General features: G+C 42.7%; 1 protein-coding gene across 1 annotated transcript in view; it reads left to right on the plus strand.

Annotated features, from left to right (window-relative positions):
• The window catches only part of CSMD2 (CUB and Sushi multiple domains 2), a gene marked incomplete at its 5' end in the record, with an annotated part of 593,570 nt that overhangs the window by 511,266 nt on the left and 63,727 nt on the right, over positions 1 to 18,577 (plus strand). Inside the window, 5 exon segments of the mRNA XM_080802687.1 lie at positions 2,372 to 2,452; positions 2,922 to 3,035; positions 9,449 to 9,637; positions 12,106 to 12,252; positions 14,616 to 14,804. Of these exon segments, the coding sequence (XP_080658813.1) occupies positions 2,372 to 2,452; positions 2,922 to 3,035; positions 9,449 to 9,637; positions 12,106 to 12,252; positions 14,616 to 14,804 (720 nt within the window).

An 18,577-nucleotide genomic window follows, 5' to 3' on the forward strand; every position in this document is an offset into this window, starting at 1 on the left:
TGTTTTGTTACAAGAGTAGTCATTCTTGGGTGGTCAAGCAGTAGTGTTTCAAGTATTGAACTTCTAGTATTATGGTTTGTTGCATATATATATATACATATCTTGTTATTTTAAACACTTTCTGAGTTTGGGATTACGCACTGTAATTTTTTCCCACTTGAAGTCATGGTAAATAGGCTCCTAGTTAGCATCTTTACATGGAACATCTGATTTCTGGAAGTGGGTCACTGACGTTCAGTAAGAGATGCTCGTACTTTTAAAAGGTCATACAATTTAATCATTCCTAGGTTTTTTCATATTTCTATTTAAATGCCAGTTAGTTGACCTTCAGTGTAATCTTAGTTTCAAGTGTAGAATTTGGTGATACAACACTTCCACATATCACCTGGTGTTCATCACAAGTGCAAGCCTTAATCCGCATCACCTGTTTAACCCACTCCCCCCCACCTCCCCTCTGGTAACCATCAGTTTGTTCTTTATACTTAAGAGTCTATTTCTTGGTTTTACTCTTCCTTTTCCCTATGTTCGTTTATCTTGTTTCTTAAATTCAATATATGAGTGAACTCATATGGTATTTGCCTTTCTCTGACTGATTTATTTTGCTTAGCATAATACTCTCTACCTCCATCCATGTGATTGCAAATGGCAAGATTTCATTCTTTTTAATGGCTTAGTAATATGGCTGTAGTAGAGTATTTATATATATATATAAACATATATATAAAACTATATATTTTACATATGTAAAATATATACATACATGTGTGTATGTAATAAAATATACATATATGTGTGTGTATATGTATATACATATATATACACATAAAATATATCACATCTTTTTTTTAAGATTTTATTTATTTGTCAGAAAGAGAGAAAGAGCACATAAGCAAGCAGAGAGGCAGGCAGTGGTGGAGAGAGAAGCAGGCTCCCTGCCGAGCAAGGAGCCCGATGCAGGACTCGATCCCAAGACGCTGGGATCATGACCTGAGCCGAAGGCAGCGGCTTAACCCACTGAGCCACCCAGGCATCCCTCACATCTTCTTTATCCATTCATCAGTTGATGAATATTTGGGCCATATCCATAATTTGGCTATTGTTGATAATGCTGTATAAACATTGGGGTGCATATATCCCTTCAAATTAGTATTTTTGTATCCTTTGCGTAAGTACCTGGTAGTGCACTTTCTAGATCCAAAAACATACAAAGAACTTATAAAACTCAACACCTAAAAAACAAATAATCCTGTTTAAAAATGGGAAGACATGAAAAGACATTTTTCCAAGGAAGACATCCAGATTACCAACAGACAGATGAAAAGATGCTCAACATCACTCATCAGGGAAATACAAGTCAAAACTATGATAAGATACCACCTCAGACCTGTCAGAATGGTTAAAATAGGCAACACAGGAAACCACAGATGTTGGTAAGAATGCAGGGAAAGGGGAACCCTCCTGCACTGTAGATGAGTTTAATTTTCTTCCTACTGTTGTCATAGAAAATCTCATATTTTCTCTCAGGACAGTATATTACATTTGTAATTTTTTTGAGAGAATGTTCTTTGTGAAAAAGCATAATGGGGTTAGGGGGGACTTTGGAAGTAATCACAGCAATAGCAATGGCAACAGCAGCTCTCACTTACGTAGCACCAACTGCATGCCAGGTAGCAAAGGGAAGGCAAGCTGTGAGCCCATGCTGAGCTTTGTCTCAGTAAAACCATCCACACACAGTCCAGTCTCTGCCCAGAAGGGTGGTATCCAGTGTAGAAAATCCACCATAGCCAGAGATGTCTGGCCAACAGTCCAAAGGGAAACCAGCTGGCTTTAGTGGGCACTCACATGAGCTACACTCGGTACTCAGATGCCAAGCAGTGGGAAGAATATAGGATTTGAGAGCAGCCGGACCTGGATTCAAGTTCTATGGCACTCACTTCCTGTGTGACCTTGGCAAAGTAACTGAAGCTTTCTGAACCTCAGCTTCCTCATAAAGAGAGGAAGAACACCTCGCAGAGAGATCAGCCACCATGAGAATTAAAGGTGACAGTGCGTGAAAGAGTCTCACGTAGTAGGTGCTCAGGAAATGCTTCTCTCCCCTTCCCTTCAGTGCTGGTGACTGTCACTGAGCTTTCTCCTTTATTGTTGGTGTTACTATATAGCTCCTGGTTTTTGCATCAAAAACAAACAAACAAAGAATGACAGCAGATATGCAAAATAGTACTTGGCTAAACTTGCCCTGCGTACAGATCAAAAGTCACTTGCATCTGTGTGAGTGAATGAAGAATGAGAAGGTGAAGGATTGAACGAGTGAATGACAACATGCCCCAAGAATGATGCTCTTACACCAATTTGTCTGCTTCTGTCTTTTCAGCTTATCCACTCACCAAATGCCCTCCTCCCACCATCCTCCCCAACGCCGAAGTCGTCACAGAGAACGAAGAATTCAACATAGGTACCCCCCTCCCAAACCAGCAAGGACTGGGCAGGCGAGGAGGGGCCGGGTCGGGTTGGGGCTGGCCAGCAAGGTGCATCTCTCCCTCCCATCCATGGAGAGAAACAGTAGGCCAAATGCAAGATGGCTGATGTTCTGTCAACTGAGTCTGCTCCAAAAATACAAACACTTCCTTTTAGCCATCACTAGGCAGAGGAGACAGGAAGGCAGTTTTCTTCTTTGATTCAAGTCAGTATGGTTTTGAGAAATGAATCCACGCAGGGCCCTATAAAAAGTTCCTGGAATGTGGAAGCTCAAGGTTGAGCTGTGAGAAGGAGGCAGCAGTTTTTCTGGGTCATTTGATTGGAGTTGACCTGAGCAGAGCACAACCCACTACTGATTGACCTGCGTGGAAGTGGGTTTTTAAGTACTAAGGGGTGCCCCGCCCAGACTTCGCCAGCAAATCCCCACGTGGGTCTCTCTTCGGCAGGTGACACTGTCCGCTACAGGTGCCTCCCTGGCTTTACCTTAGTCGGGAATGAAATCCTGACCTGCAGACTTGGAACTTACCTGCAGTTTGAAGGACCACCCCCAGTATGTGAAGGTAATTGCACAGAGCCATGCCTTTGTGGGTCTCAAGTTCCTCCAAAATGTATTCTTTATCTTACTCCTCCCTATCTTCCCAGTCCCTGCCCATAAAGTAAGAGGGCATTTGGTGAATGTTTGTTTATACGAATGAATGATTGCTCTAGAGAAATTCTTAGGTCCTACTCTTAGGTGGGGCTACAAATTGCCATGGTAACCACTTTTATCTCTGTCTTCCTTTTTTCTAACTGGCATTCTGTGGAAATGGCCTACTGATCATTGGAAGGAAGAAGTTCTGGGACCTCAGGGAGAGGTGGGCTTGCACACCAACCTAGCGCTACTGGAGTGCAGATGTGCTCAAGGTCCTATGTGCTGAACTTTATTCCAGTGTGACACCTTCACAGAAAATGAATTGGCTTCACCAAGTGGTCCCTACTAAGACCAAAAACAAACTCTCCACTCAAAAGACATCTGACCTAGGACAAGATATTTAATTGTCCCGTGCCTCAGTTGTCTCATCTATAAAATGAAGATAATACTATTTATGCCATGGACTTACTGTGAGGAATTAAATGGGTTAATAATGTAAAGCACTTTAGAACTATGCCTGGCACATAGTTACTGCCCAGTGCGGGTTATTATTATTGTTATTAGTACTATTACTGCTTTTGGTACTAATGCTACCAGCAAATATTCAGCAGTGTGGAGAAACATGTCAGCTTCTCCACCACTTCTCATAAGGCAAGAGCAGAGAATCCACAATATGGCTCATTAGTGAGAAAGAAAGAAGCCGCAGCCCTAGAATTGGGCTGCCCCAATACACTGAGAAATTCATTATCTCTAAGTTGAGCTGACCTACCCACACACCAAACAACCAGCCCCCCTATAAAAGTGGACTTTAGCTTTGATCCTGCTCCAGAGCTTCCCTGCTTTGTTCCAGCCTTAGTTTCTCATCTCTGGCTTTGTTTCTGTGTCTACATGGCTCCAGCCTTCTTGGCTCTACTCCTATCCTCAACCTCATGCTTCCCTCTGGGACTTGGTGTTATACTTGGCTTCTCAAGATGTGACCCTTCACTGCCTTTGTTATAATAACAGCTTTATTGGGATAAAATTCATGTACCATGCAACTCATCCATTTAAATCACTTCAGTGATTTCTAGTATATTCAGAGCTTTGTAGCCATTTATAAGATTTTTGTCACCTCAAAATGAAACACTGTACTGATGAACAGTCAGCTTCCATTTCTTTCCAGCCCCTTTGCCCCCCCCAAAAAATTCTAGACAGCCACCAATCTAGTTCATGTCTCATGAAATTGACTATTCTGGATATTTCATGTAAATAGAATACCACAAGAATTTTTTTGTATGCTCAGGAAATAAAAATAAAACCTAATATTGGTAAAGAATGGAAATATCTACCACATTCATTAAGAAAAAGAATGAATACAGGTAGAAGGGTTCAGATGCAAAAAATAGCAATGAGCTAAGGAATCAGTAAAATAGGGTAGTAAATCTAAGCAATACTGGCCATAGTAGATTTAAAAATATACACACAACGGACAAATAAATGACACTGAAAGAAAGAAAGAGTAAGCTCAGGACCCTCACTTGTTGAGGAGAAGGATTGATATTGATTAACCCACTATGTTAGTTAAATATATAAATTAAAAATAAAGCTTAAATTTATGGATAGTTTTTTGAAATTATGGATAGCCATAGTAGGTGTAAGTTCTTTTTTTTTTAATTTAATTTTATTTTATGTTTTCAGTGTTCCAAGATTCATTGTTTATGCACCACACCCAGTGCTCCCAGCAATATGTGCCCTCCTTAATACCTACCACCAGGCTCACCTAACCCCCCACCCCTTTCCCCTCCAAAACCCTCAGTTTGTTTCTCAGAGTCCACAGTTTCTCATGCTTCATCTCCCCCTCCGATTCCCCCAATTCATTTTTCCTTTCCTTCTCCTAATGTCCTCCATGTTATTCCTTATGCTCCACAAGTAAGTGAAATCATATGGTAATTGACTTCCTCTGCTTGACTTATTTCACTCAGCATAATCTCTTCCAGTCCCATCCGTGTTGATACCAAGGTTGGGTATTCATCCTTTCTGATGGAAGTGTAATATTACATTGTATATATGGACCATATCTTCTTTATCCATTCATCAGTTGAAGGGCATCTTGGCTCTTTCCACAGTTTGGTGATTGTGGGAATGCAAGTTACTATGCATAAGTTCTAAAACCATAATCAAAAATAAGGATAAAGAGAACTCAATCCAATAGAAACATTAAAGGAGAGAAAAAATCATGGTAAACCGAAAACACAAAATAAGGTAGAAAAACAAAATGCAAATATATGTGTAACCATAGTAAGTTAACTCAGTAAGACTGCTAATCAAAAAAAGAGATTTTCAGATTAGTTAAGTAAAAAAATTTAATTATAGGCTTTCCATAAACTTAGATTTGAATATCTTCATCTGCCTCCCTAAAGACAAAGCTAGAAGGGTCACTCATCCCTGGTATGAAATAAAACTTTGAAAAAGTAGCAAGTACTAACCTCTAAAATCTAAGGTAGCAAAAATCCATCAAAAATAAATAACAGTCATAAACTTCTATGTGCCTAACAATATAGGTTTGAAATATATAAGGAGAATTGACAGAATTTTAGGAAGAAAAGGATAAATTCATAATTACAGTTGGAGATTTTCACATACCTCTTTCAATGACACACCAAAAATAAGTAGGTACATAAAATATTTGAATGATATAGTTATGTCAGTCGGTAAGTTTTTGCTACATAAAAACCATGCCAAAATTTAGAGGTTTTAAATAATAACCACTTATTTCCTACAAAAGACACAGTTTAAATATAAATGCTAGATACCTTGCAAGAAAAGAAAAGAAAAAGGTATATCTTGCAAATGGTAAACATAAGAAACATAAAGGAATTTTGGATAATACTTCAAGCAAGGGGTATTATCAGAAATAGATTTTATAATGACAAATGAGTTAATTCCATTATGAAGAACATACATGTTATATGGAGATGATAAAAGAGCTTCAAAATACATGAAGGAAAAATGGACAGAACTAAATGTGAAAAAGAAAAGGCAAACTACAGAATAAAAGAAGATAATCATCATACATATATTTGTTTAAAGGACTTGTATCTAGGCCATGTAAAGAAATTTAACAACTCAATAATAAGACAGTCCAATAAAAATATGGACATGTAATGAGCACTGGGTGTGGTGCATAAACAATGAATTCTGGAACACTGAAAAGAAATTTTAAAAATAAATTTTAAAAAATATGGACAAAAGACTTGACTAGACATTTTGTAAAATAAGATGTATGAATAGCCAATAAGTATATGAAAAGATGTTAAAACATCATTAGTCATCAGGAAAATGCAAATTAAAACCCTAATGAAATACTACTACTACACACCCACTAGAATACCTCAAACTTAAGACTGAAAATACCAAGTGTTGACAAGAATGTGGAGCAAGTAGAATTTTTATACATTGCTGGTTGGAATGTAAAATTGTGCAGTCACTTTGGAAGACTGACTGGTAGTTTCTTTCAAAGTTAAACATACACCTGCCCTACTGCCCAGCAATTACACTCCTTGTTATTTTCCCAAGAGAAATGAAAACCCATATCCACAAAAGGACTTGTATATGAATTCCATAATAATCCCAAACTGGAAGCAGCCTAAATGTTCATTAATAATAAATAGAATGAATGAAAAACCAGAATGCTATGATTGCTACAGAGCAATAAAAATAAATGAAGTGGTAATACACAGAACACCATGGATTAAATCTTAGAAACATTATGTTTAGCAAAAGAAACCAGACACAAAAATAACATGTCTAATTCCAATTGCATGAAATTCTAGTACAATCAAAACTAATCTGTTGTTATAGAAATAGTATCAGTGATTTCCTGGAGCCTGGGGCAGATCATACTAATTAATTGCAGAGGGACCTGAGAGAACATTCTGGAGTGATGATAATAATCTATATCCTGATTATGGTAGTGGTTACACAGGTATATCCACTTGCTAAAACTCATTAAACTGCACACCTAAAATCTGTTCATTTGTTGTACATAAATTATATCTCAAAAATTTTGAATTTTAAAGAGAAGTTAATGAGTTATAAAACAGAAAAACATCCTTACTGATCAATAAAAAGATGTACCTGGAACTAAGAGTGGCAAAACAATCAAACCATTAGGTGAGTCAAACAAAGAGAGAAAACAGTAATATACAAAAATAAGAAAGGGGAAATGGAATATAACCATTGAAGCAAAAGAAAATTTTAAATTATGAGACTATCTTGTACAAACCTATGCCAATAAATTAATGATTTGATATGAAATATTTTCTAGGAAGATGTAATTTAATAAAATGGAGCTCAGTGGATAGAAAGTTTATACTTTCCTAATTCTTTAAAAGAAATAGAGAATGTTATCAGAGGAAACCCCATCAAAGACATCAAGACTGGATGGTTTCATGGAAGAATAAACTTCTAAATAAACTACTAAACCATCAAAGGCCAGACATCTTGAGCATACAGGGAAAGAAAAACTTGTTGACACTAATGCTCAGATCTGATAAAGTTGCGCACAAAAGGCAAACCTGTGGACCAATCTCATTTGAGAAATCATACCTATTTCCCCTCAGTGGGGGAGTTTCAGTTAGAAAGGGGAGAGCTTCAAGAGCAGCCCTAGTAACGGCTGGAGGGTATCATGAAGCTTGGGGGGATGTAAATATCACCACACTTCAGGGACCTGGAGATAGCAGTTTTGTAAAATGAGGAGCATTTCAAAATCAAGTCTGTTTTCCTCCATTTGTTTTTCTTTTCCATTTACAAAATAAGAAGGAAGTTCTCTCTGGAGAAGCTAGTTAGTACCTTTCAAAGCTATTCAAAAGGGGCGGGGAGGGGGGTGCCTGACTGTCTCAGTCAGTAGAGCATGTGACCCTTGACCTCGGGGTTATGAGCTTGAATCCCATGTTGGGTATAGAGTGTACTTAAAAAAAAAAAAAAAGTGTGTGTGTTGCAAAGCTACTCAAAGGTGTCCCAGATGAGCTGTGTGAATTTGGGGTCACAGCAAGCATTTTTGCCTGTTAGCCCAGACCCCGTGCTGATTAGCAAGTCCCATTTCTGTGAAGGCAGAAGGTTTGAAGGAAGAAGTGGAGACAGGTGGAGACTGAGTGGCTCAATCTCCTCCCCAGAACAGCCTGGTCTCAGATTATGATCCAGGATTAGCCCTTGGCTCTGCAGTTCCAGACGCTCTCCTTTGTCAGTGTCCTAGAATCCAGTACCTTCGGGAAGCCTGTCTAAAGGCACATAGACAGCAAAATCCCAATTTCTCCATTTGTAGTGATTGGGACACTTGCCACTACTGCCCAGGCCATGCCTCTTTCATGCCTGAAGAAGTTGATTCAGTCCTCAGAACTTTACTGTGGCGTCCTCAGCCCGAACAAAGGGAGGGAGATCATCCTGAAGTCGGCTTCACATAGGAAGTAGTGACAGGTCCCTGTACTGCAAGAGAGAGCACCCCTCTGGCATCCGGGGTGTGCAGGGCCACTCAGAACTAGCATCTTCTCTTGCCTCCCTGGTGACAGGCACAGGAAATCCAATCTAGCCCCTCCAGCAACTCCTTTTCCAAATTCTACATTGACTATCTTCCTTAGGGTGCCATGTTTTCTTAAGTTATCTTAATACTACTAATCAGGCCACAGCCAAGCTCTGCTGGTTCCTTCTGTTCCTGGTATAATTACATCATTATCATTATCATCTCTACAGTTTATGAAGACAATGTGTTGCATGCCTTAGATATATTGTTCCCTATAATATTATAGATATTATAATACTAATTTACAATGGTATAATATGTTATATAATGCAATAGCCTTGTAAGGCAGGTGTTATCATTCTGCTTCGGAAGTAGAGATGCCATTGCACAGAGAGGAAATAATTTGTTCAAGACCACACAGCTAGTAAGGGACCAAGGTGGGCTTTAAATCAGATGTGTTTGACTCAAAGCTCCATATACTTACATCTGCCCAATACTCTTTTTGTACAAATAAATCCCATTTAATAGACTAACTCTTGGATTTTGGGATGCTTTCTCTTGTCTGCCTGTCTGTATCATTGTCAGTTTTACTCCAAAGCCCATATCTGAGCTAGGAAGTGATGCCAACCAACTGACCAGGCCTGAATCCTGGCAACATAGTAACATTGACACAGAATCTGAGGTCACCTCATGCCATGGAGCAGTGTAATGATGGGCCTTGGGGTCTTGTTTGAATGTGCTCAAATACTTGTGTTCCAGTGGTTGTCTTTTGTACCAGGGAAATGTGTTGGCCCTGGTTCCCTCTCCATCCCATATACCTGATATTTCTCTTTCTTTCTCCCAAGTGCACTGCCCAACGAATGAGCTTCTGACAGACTCCACAGGTGTGATCCTGAGTCAGAGCTACCCAGGAAGCTATCCCCAGTTCCAGACCTGCTCCTGGCTCGTGAGAGTGCAACCCGACTACAACATCTCCCTCACAGTGGAGTACTTTCTCAGTGAGAAGCAGTATGATGAGTTTGAGATCTTTGATGGTAAGTCAGTCAAATGTTGAATAGTTTCCTGCTGCAGATGGCAAATTTGCTTCTGAACCCTAGGGATCTGTGCCATTACCTCCCCATTAGAGCTTTCCAGAAGCCCCATGCAACATCTTTCTCTACCACAGAAACCCCAATACCATGGGCTCCAGTGGATTGTATGGCCCACGGGTTGAATGCCCCGTGGGCCATACAATATGTTGCTACCTACTCCTGCTACAGAACGCTTTCTTACTCCAGCCCCTACTCAACATTAGCACCTTGCATGTCACCCAATAAATGGATCACAGCAGTATTCCCACATGAAGAGTACGCCACCTCTGAAACTCGAAGGGGTCTACCAAGCATTATGCTTTTGTCTTTGTAGTAGAAGGGAAAAGGCACACTAACTTCCTCTTTAATTTGGAGAGAATGTTTCAGCGTGTCCTTAAACCACTGGGGAAATTTCACCTGCCTCTTTGTAGGACTTATCTTTTACCCTCTGGAGCCCTGTGTCTTACAAAAGCATCTACACTAATTGTCCCTTCTGGCTCCTCAGAGGCAATTAATACGATCTCCTCCTAGAGAGAACCAATATGTCATATCCTGCAGGATGTCCAGATGGTCCACATCTTTTCATACTATATTCTGACAGTGAGCAGGAGAATTAACATAGCTCTGGGGCAAGACCATGAATGTATACTGTTGTCTATCTCATGTGAATGCAAATTGCTTATGATCCTCCTTTCTGATGGGCCTGGAAAGAGCGTCTTGCTAGATCAATAACTGCATTTCATGCAACCCAGGCTGTGTTAATCTGCTCTAATGAAGATATAACATCTGGCATAGCTACTACAATTGAGGGCTACCACTTGGTTAAGTTGGTACTGTGAGATGGGCCAGGACTCCATTCATTACCAGCTCCAACCCTCAGACACTTCTAACAGAGGGCCCATGATAGTGCTTTGGGTTCCCAGGTATCAGCATCAGTTCACACTCTGTATCCAAAATCTTTGGAATACCTGAACATTCCTTTTTCTCCAGTATTCAGTTGCCTGAGGAAATAGCGGTAGGTTTTTCTTGGGCAAAGACTGAGAGAATCACTACTATATACAATTGATGTCATTTTGTTGGTCCTTTTTCATGGGGACCCAGTCTCTCCTTCAGCCAAAGTGTTCTGGAATAAAATGGAACCTGGCTCAGGTCTCCAAACTGGGTGAGGGGTTGCAACTTTCCATTGGGGTCAGCTTTCCTCACTGTTTTGACTATATGTTTATGATATTTTGTTCATATATTCACATATCAGGGGGGCTTTCCATCTATCTTGCCCTGAGGAATATCATGTTCTGTGAGACACCACCATAGATCCTACAGGCTAGACCCTCCCAGCTACCATTCCAACCTTGCTTCCCATTTTAGCAATTACACTAGCCTCACTTACGACTGTTAAGTGCCTCCGCCTGGCTCCTGTATTCTAGAATCTTCTCATCCCCATTAATACTAGGAAGCCCAATTCTGTGACAGCATCTCCTTCCATCAGTTTAGGTGATAGAGGACAGCTGTTACTCAGGCTGTCAATGATGCTGGTGCTCACCCCCTCCACCAGTGTGTTCCTCGTTGCTTTAGGAACTGAAGTATCCCCCAGGTTCTCCTGAGGGACACGGTCAGCTAGTGGGCATTCTGGTCTGATGTGACAGACCTATTCTGGCATGCCACTTCTCTGAGCCTTCTGACCCCTTCCTTCACAGTTTGTCACAGCAGCTCTGATGGCTCTATTTTGTTTAATGTGGCCCATTACCTTTGCCAAGCTTCCACAAGCTGTCTTGGCAGATATCAGAACCATCACTCAGGGCCATTTCCAGGGCAATAAATCCTGTTATGGATTATCGAGCTTTACACTCTGCCTTCCTTGAACCAGCCACCTTAAGACACACTCCCAGGCATTAAAGGTAGGAAAAAAGAAGAGGGAGGGCTTTCTAGAAGAGCCTTGGAAAGGAATATTGAGGAGCTCTTTTATGTATGACATTGAGACACGATGTTTGACTGTAGCTTTATTGCTCTATATTCATTCAGTACAAAGTTTTTCTCTATGACAAACACTGAGGTATTTTTAGTGTGCATGTGAGAAGTAGGTGGCAAAGTAGAAGTTCCCAGTTTGCAAACCAGTTCTTACATTAACCAGCTGCTTGATGTTGGCAAGTCCCAAGATGGCAAATAGATTTCATCTCACCTGCTGACTCCTGTAGGTTGGCAGTGACATCCTGGAGCACTGCTTTAGAGCTCCAGAGGAGAGACCACCCAGCGCAGTACCTGGGGATGCAGAGAAAGGAGAGAAGGACAGACCATTGCACTGACCCTGACTGTCTCAGCCTAGTGTCATCTCTTGAGGAGTAGAGATGGGAGGTGGTTGCATTTGAGGTATCGAATCAAGGTACCTAATCGCTTGCAACTGTGTCTGTCATCCTGTGTCCTGTACTCTCGCCCAGGTCCCTCCGGACAGAGTCCTCTGCTGAAAGCCCTCAGTGGGAATTACTCAGCTCCCCTGATTGTCACCAGCTCAAGCAACTCTGTGTACCTGCGCTGGTCGTCTGACCACGCCTACAACCGGAAGGGCTTTAAGATTAGGTATTCAGGTGAGTAAAACATAAGGACACATAAGAAGGGCCACAGCCCCTGATCCCCTGAAGTTGCTTACACAAAACACCAAGGAAGCCATGGACCATATCCCCATCAATGGCAGAGGCCCTCCACAGGGACTGACAGCTTCTCTCCTCTGAACCTCTCTCACTACAGCTCCACAAGTGTCCCCAACAGTCTCCACCTACCCCCTTTGTTCCTTTCCCCACGATAAGCTCTTCCATTTCCTCTGCTCCTATGGCCAGCCTATCGTGGTCTTTTGGATAAGTTTATTACGTATCATCTGATAATATCTCTAAGGTGATCCCATCCCCAATGTTGCTGAAATGTTAACACAAGTTCCTTACAATTGAGGAACCCTAAGACATGGGTCTCCAGCTGGGAAGTGTTAGCCAGGCAGCAAAAGATGGCTTATATTTTAAGTCCAAGGGCCTCTCTTCTGCTCCGTCCACCACAACCGTCGGGCAGAGGCAGACCCAGGGCCACACCAGGCAGGCGGCTGACCAGCGCCATGGTCTATAAGGAGCACAGAAAGATCGCTGGAAATGTAAGAAGATGGGGGGAAGAAATGACATTTATCTGAACTCCCGTCGTGGGGATTACTGTCTATGGTTGGAAAGAAAACCTGATAAGCAGCCCAGTGCCCGTTTTGAAGGGGAGTGTGTCCACAAACCGGCTGGGCTCCGCCAGCATGGAGGCAGAGAGGAATTACTGAAGACCACGAGGCATTCTGGGAGATGAGGCTGAGGGGCGCCTAGAAAGAGAAGGACCTTTACTACCTCAGAGTCCATGTTCTCTACAAACTGAACTGGAAATCCCTTTCCCCTATGCACATGAGAGGAAGGGTAGCTTCACGAGCCCCAGGGGAAGTGATCAGCTCTGTCACCAACTAGCCAAATGATTATTAGACAAGTCACTTACCCTCTCCAGGCTTCAGTGTCCTTGGGATGAAAGAGAAACCTTACAGCAGCTGTCAGGAACATTCAGGCAGCTTCCGGGGGTTCCCGGCAGCTTCTCTCATGGGGGAGATACAACAGTGTGATGGTCGCTACACTGAGAATTCAAAGTGACCAGGAGGTGCCCTTTCCTTGATGTTTTGAAAGACTGATCACGTCTGGGGGTAATGAGTCAGGCCTAACTGGAATACCTGTTCATAGAAAGTTGATTCACTACATGGTGAAACCACTAGAACTTAATGAAAATACAGTAGACTTATGTACTTTGCTCACGCATCAGTCGCCACGACTCAGGATATTTTATACCTGAGACTCTCTTCTGACTGAGGTAAACACATAGGTTGATCGATGCAGGCGGCAAAGCAGGAGCCAGGAAACACATCTGGCCTGGAAGGGAGGGCTTTGAAACCCCGGTTCACCAGCCGAGGAATGTGATCACCAAATAAGAGGCCAGAGGACCTCACCTTGGGGTCTCATCCTCCCCTGTCACATGCCTACCTGGCAGACCGAGGCGGGGAGTCTTCTAGCCAACAGAAGTACATGATCAGAGTATTTCCCAGTCACCCCCATTCCCGGCCTCACAGAACATCCCCTGGAGATCCCCAGCAGGAAACTTTAGGGTCAGCCCCCTGAGGCTGGGATTTTTGCCTGTGTTCTTTACTGTGGTATTCTCGGCACTTAGAACATCTCCTGGCATGTAATTTTGTTGAATTACATCTGTTTGTCAAATAAACAAATGAAATTGGTTGAAGCCATGTGCCAAGGGGGAAGAAGGGCTGTGGATGTGTGTCCTGGATTGCCATGCTCCCTCTCCCCTGGCCCCCTAAAACAGAAAGGAGAAGGGCCATTTACTGAGCACCAGGTACTCTGCATAAGGCTGGGGGCTTTACAAACACAATCCCATTTAAATTGTCCAAAAACCTAGGAGGTGGCCATTTCTCATCCCAGTACACAGGGGAGGAAAGGGGACCTCAAGGAGCTTCAGGGCTGTGTCCCATGTCACAAACCTGGAAAGGTCAGATCTAGGACCCCAGAGTCCACACCCCTCCAGTCACACTCTTGTGGAGCCAGCCCCTCACCGCCCGGGGCCTAGATTCTGCACCTCTTCGGGAGCTGACGGTTTCAAGAGCCTGAGCTCAGCAGCTTGGGCCGCACTGTGTCTGGGCCACGAAAGGGATCCAGGGCTTCATGGCTTCTTCTCTTCTTTCCTTTTCTTTGGCTTTTACTACACTGATCGCCGTTTTTATCAACTGCTCAGACCTCCCTAAATACCAGAGGACCCAGCAGTAGCAGAGACAAGGAAATGGGGCGGGGAGGGGGAAAAAGGAGCCGGGGCGTGCAGGGAAGCACACATCCGTCTTCCTGCTTGCGTGTGGTCCCCTGAGCTTCATCTTGTCGTCCAGCTCCCTACTGCAGCCTGCCCAGGGCTCCACTCCATGGCTTCCTTCTGGGCCAGCCCAGCACCCAGCCCGGAGGCTCCGTCCACTTTGGCTGCAACGCCGGCTACCGCTTGGTGGGACACAGCATGGCCATTTGTACCCGGCACCCCCAGGGCTACTACCTATGGAGCGAGGCCATTCCTCTCTGTCAAGGTGAGGAGCATGTGGAAAGAGGGTGACACGTGGCTTGGATCCTCCTCACCTCTTGGGCTCGTCCTAGGACCATCACTTCCAAATGTGGGTGTCCTCATTGATAATTAATTCATTCTTTCAGTGAACATATATTGAGGATCTGTAAGATCTCAAGCCCTGGGGATATACATATGCATAAAACAGTCTCAATGTTTTCAGAGCAAGGAGGGAGATGGATATGTAGCCACATAAATGCAAAATGGCAGAGGAAGGAAGTGCTGTATCAGGAGTACAAACAGTGTTGTGGGAGCCCAGAGGTAAGATGGGACCTACTTCTCCCGGACAGCTAGGGAGGGCTCCCCTCTTCTGGGCTCGGGCTCATAGAGCAAGTGGGGTGTTTGGGGCCAGGCATTGGCAAGGTAACATTCTAGGCAACAGCAAGAGCATCTGCAGAGCCACGAACTGGCGAGAGATCACAAGATGTACAGAGCAGCTTGGGCTGGCAGAAGCATTAGGTCAGAAGAGGCAAGGGGTAGAGGTGACCAGAAAGCAACAGAGGCTCACCATACTCATTGCCCGCAATCAAGCCCGTGATCTGTACCAGGTGTTTGCATGCATTGCCTTTCATAATTGATGGGATTTGTTTTCCCTTAAAGTAATATAATTCAGACAAGAGATCTGGGAGGGGAAGGAATCTATAGATAATAATGCAAAGGGCTGCTGGAGGGGAGGTGGGCGGGGCAGGGGTAGGAGTTGAACGGGTTAAATGGGTGATGGGGATTAAGGAGGGCAGATGTTATGATGAGCCCCAGGTGTTGCATGTAAGTGACGAATCGGTAAATCCTACAGCTTAAATTAATATTACACTGTATGTTAACAAACTGGAATTTAAATAAAAACTTGGCAGAAGAAAAATGACCTATAATCCCATCAACTGAGATCACAGTGTAACATTTCAGCACATTTCCTTTGATCTTTTATGTATTGTTTATAAAAATGACATCCTCGGTGTGCAAAGCTCTTAATATTTTCTTAACATCTGTCACATAATTAAATACACTTCCTTGTCACTATTTTCAGTGGTGGCATAGTGGTACGGAAAAACCATCATGTATTTAAGTATCATCCTATTGGTCATTTGAATTTTTCAATTTTTGTTACTGTAAACAGCGCTGCTATTAAGATCTTCTTAATTCCATTCATTATGAACATCCACACTTATTTCTTAAAATAAGTTCCCAGAAATGAGATCATTGAACCATAATCTATGCAAAATCTACAGCTTTTGACACTCACTGACCTCGAGGACATTTGCCTTCACCTAACTTCAACCAGCACGTGAAAGTCCTCTTTTCTCCCACATTCACAATATTGTGTATTGCATTAAAAAAAATAAAAAGGAAAGGAAAACTTTGCTAATGATACAGACAAAAGCAGGAAATGACACTGATGTTTGATTTTCTTGTTCTTTGATTTCTAGTGTGGTGACAGACTCTTTAGTGACATCTGTCATCTCTGACCCTCACAACCTTCTCGCCTCTGCCTGAGATTCCTCAAATAATGTGTCATTAGCATTCTGTTTGATGCCCTAAGAAAAGGTCCCAGAGAACAGACTGATCACAAATGGCAAATGTCATTTGGCTTTGGTCTCCGTGTCTCTAACTGTATCAACACAGACAAGTCTTTCTTCTGAAGCGCTAGTTGAAAACCACCATGCCTCTCATCTCTGTTTCCTTTTGTAACTTCCCAAAACTAAGCCCCTCTAGGCCTTTTTGTACTCATTTCCATACTATTTTGTACCCAGTCCCAGCCCCAAGCTTCCCACTGATGCCATTGCACTCAGCCATTCCTCCTGAGCTCTCTGGAATCTCCGTTCCCTGGCCAACCAGCATACACGCCCTTGGTCACTATCCAGAAAGCTGTCTTCACTTCCTCCCTCCACAGAGACTGGCTCTCCTCTAAGAACATGAATGCTGGGGCCCTTTCAAGTAAAGGGTCCCCATAACCCAGGGCCAGGAAAGGCCCGGCATTCTTCCAATACCATATTGCTTCTTCCAAACCATGACTTTCCACCAACAAATATATCTCATTAGAGATCTTGTGCCTTCTAGTGCTTTTGCTCTCATTCCCCAACCCATTCTTTCACTACATTTTCTCTCCCTCAGAGATCTCATTCCACCATCAGCTTCCCCTGTCCCTTCCTCTCCTACTTCAATTCTGTCCCTTCCTCTTGGGTTCTGTCCCTTTCTCTTGGATTCTGTCCCTTCCTCTCCTACCCACAAGAAGTGCCCTTACCTCAGGGTTTAGGGACTGTTTTGGAATGGAGATCAGGAGACATGATTTTAGTGTCTCAGGCTGGGAAGGTATCCTCTGTCCTCTTAGTTATCTGCACGGGAAGAGCTGGGCCAAGAGCAGTGAGAAGTGACTGCTGTCCACTTCCTTCATCTGCTATCTCCAGATTGACTGGCCCCTCATGCAAAATATCAGTACGAACCTAAGTATTTCTTCAGAAAAGTTCAAGGAACAAAGGCAGTTCGTTGATCACAGTTTGACTACTCTAGTACCACCAAAGGAGCTTACAGTCTTGCCGCTTAGGCTTTAAAAGAGCATCCTATTCAAATGCTTCTCATTTCTTCATTCCACATTTTCTCCTCAATTCCTCCTTATTTACTCATTCCTTCTGTTTTCCAGTCTTTGAAACCTTCTTCCATCTTGATATCCCAATCCCTGTCCCCCTGAAGAATCCATCCTTCCCTGTATCATAATGAAGCCCTGGCCCTGTGTCTCTTCTGAGTTCTAGTAGCATCGAGGATCACTGTTCGCCAATGTGGATGGGGACTTCCTCTGCTTGGGCTGGCTCTGAATGAGGGAGGTCTGAGCTCTAGACGACTTACAGAGGTGGGGGTGGATGAGGGACAACAGTGGGTACCCTGATTAATTCCCCTCCATCTGTACTAGCTCCTGAACTATTGAAGGGCAAACATGGTTTGTATTGATTTCTTTCAAAGACAACCCAAGCTACTCCTTCCTAAGTAATATGTGTTCCTCCAATAAACATAGTGTTCACCCTACTCCTTATAATGACCACGGCCATGTGCTACATATCTGTGTCTCCTGAGCTGTCACCTTGAAATTCCTTTTCTTTGTACTCCTGTGTTAGCACTACCACTTTTGAATATTTTTATACCCCATATCATACCCTTTCTTTGTTTTTACCTCCTTATTGATGGAGCATAGCCTTAAGTAAATTCCTCATAAAGGGTTCACAAGAAGGAAATTCTCTGAGTCTTTAAATGTCTGAAAATGTCTTTACTTTTGCCCTCATTAATGCTTGGTAGGTTGACCAGGTAAAATTCTAGATTACAGACCATTTCCTTAAGTAATTTGTTCCATTACCTTTAGACATCAATTGTTGCTGATGGGAAATGTGATGCCAGTCTGATTCTTATTCCTTTGCAGGGATGTCCTATTTTTTTTCTCTTTCTGGGAACTTATAGGAACTTGTCTTTCATCTTCTGAAATTCCATGGTAATATATCTAAGAATGGCTCTCTTTGCATCCATTTGGCTCCCTTTCAATCTGAAAACTTGTGTCTTTCCAGCTCTGGGAAATTTTCATCTGTGATCTCTGTTCTCTCTGAAAATCCGACCTGTTGGAAGTTGGACCTCCTGGATGTTGACCTCCTATGTTTTCAGTCCTTTTTTCTCATTTTCAGTTTCCGTCTTTTTGGTCTATATTCTGGGAAATTCCCTTTGCTTTTAATCTCCAGCCCTTCTATCTTAATACTTATTTTA

Source organism: Martes martes (genome assembly GCF_963455335.1).
Source record: "Martes martes genome assembly, chromosome: 4".
Classification (NCBI taxonomy): Eukaryota; Metazoa; Chordata; class Mammalia; order Carnivora; family Mustelidae; genus Martes; species Martes martes.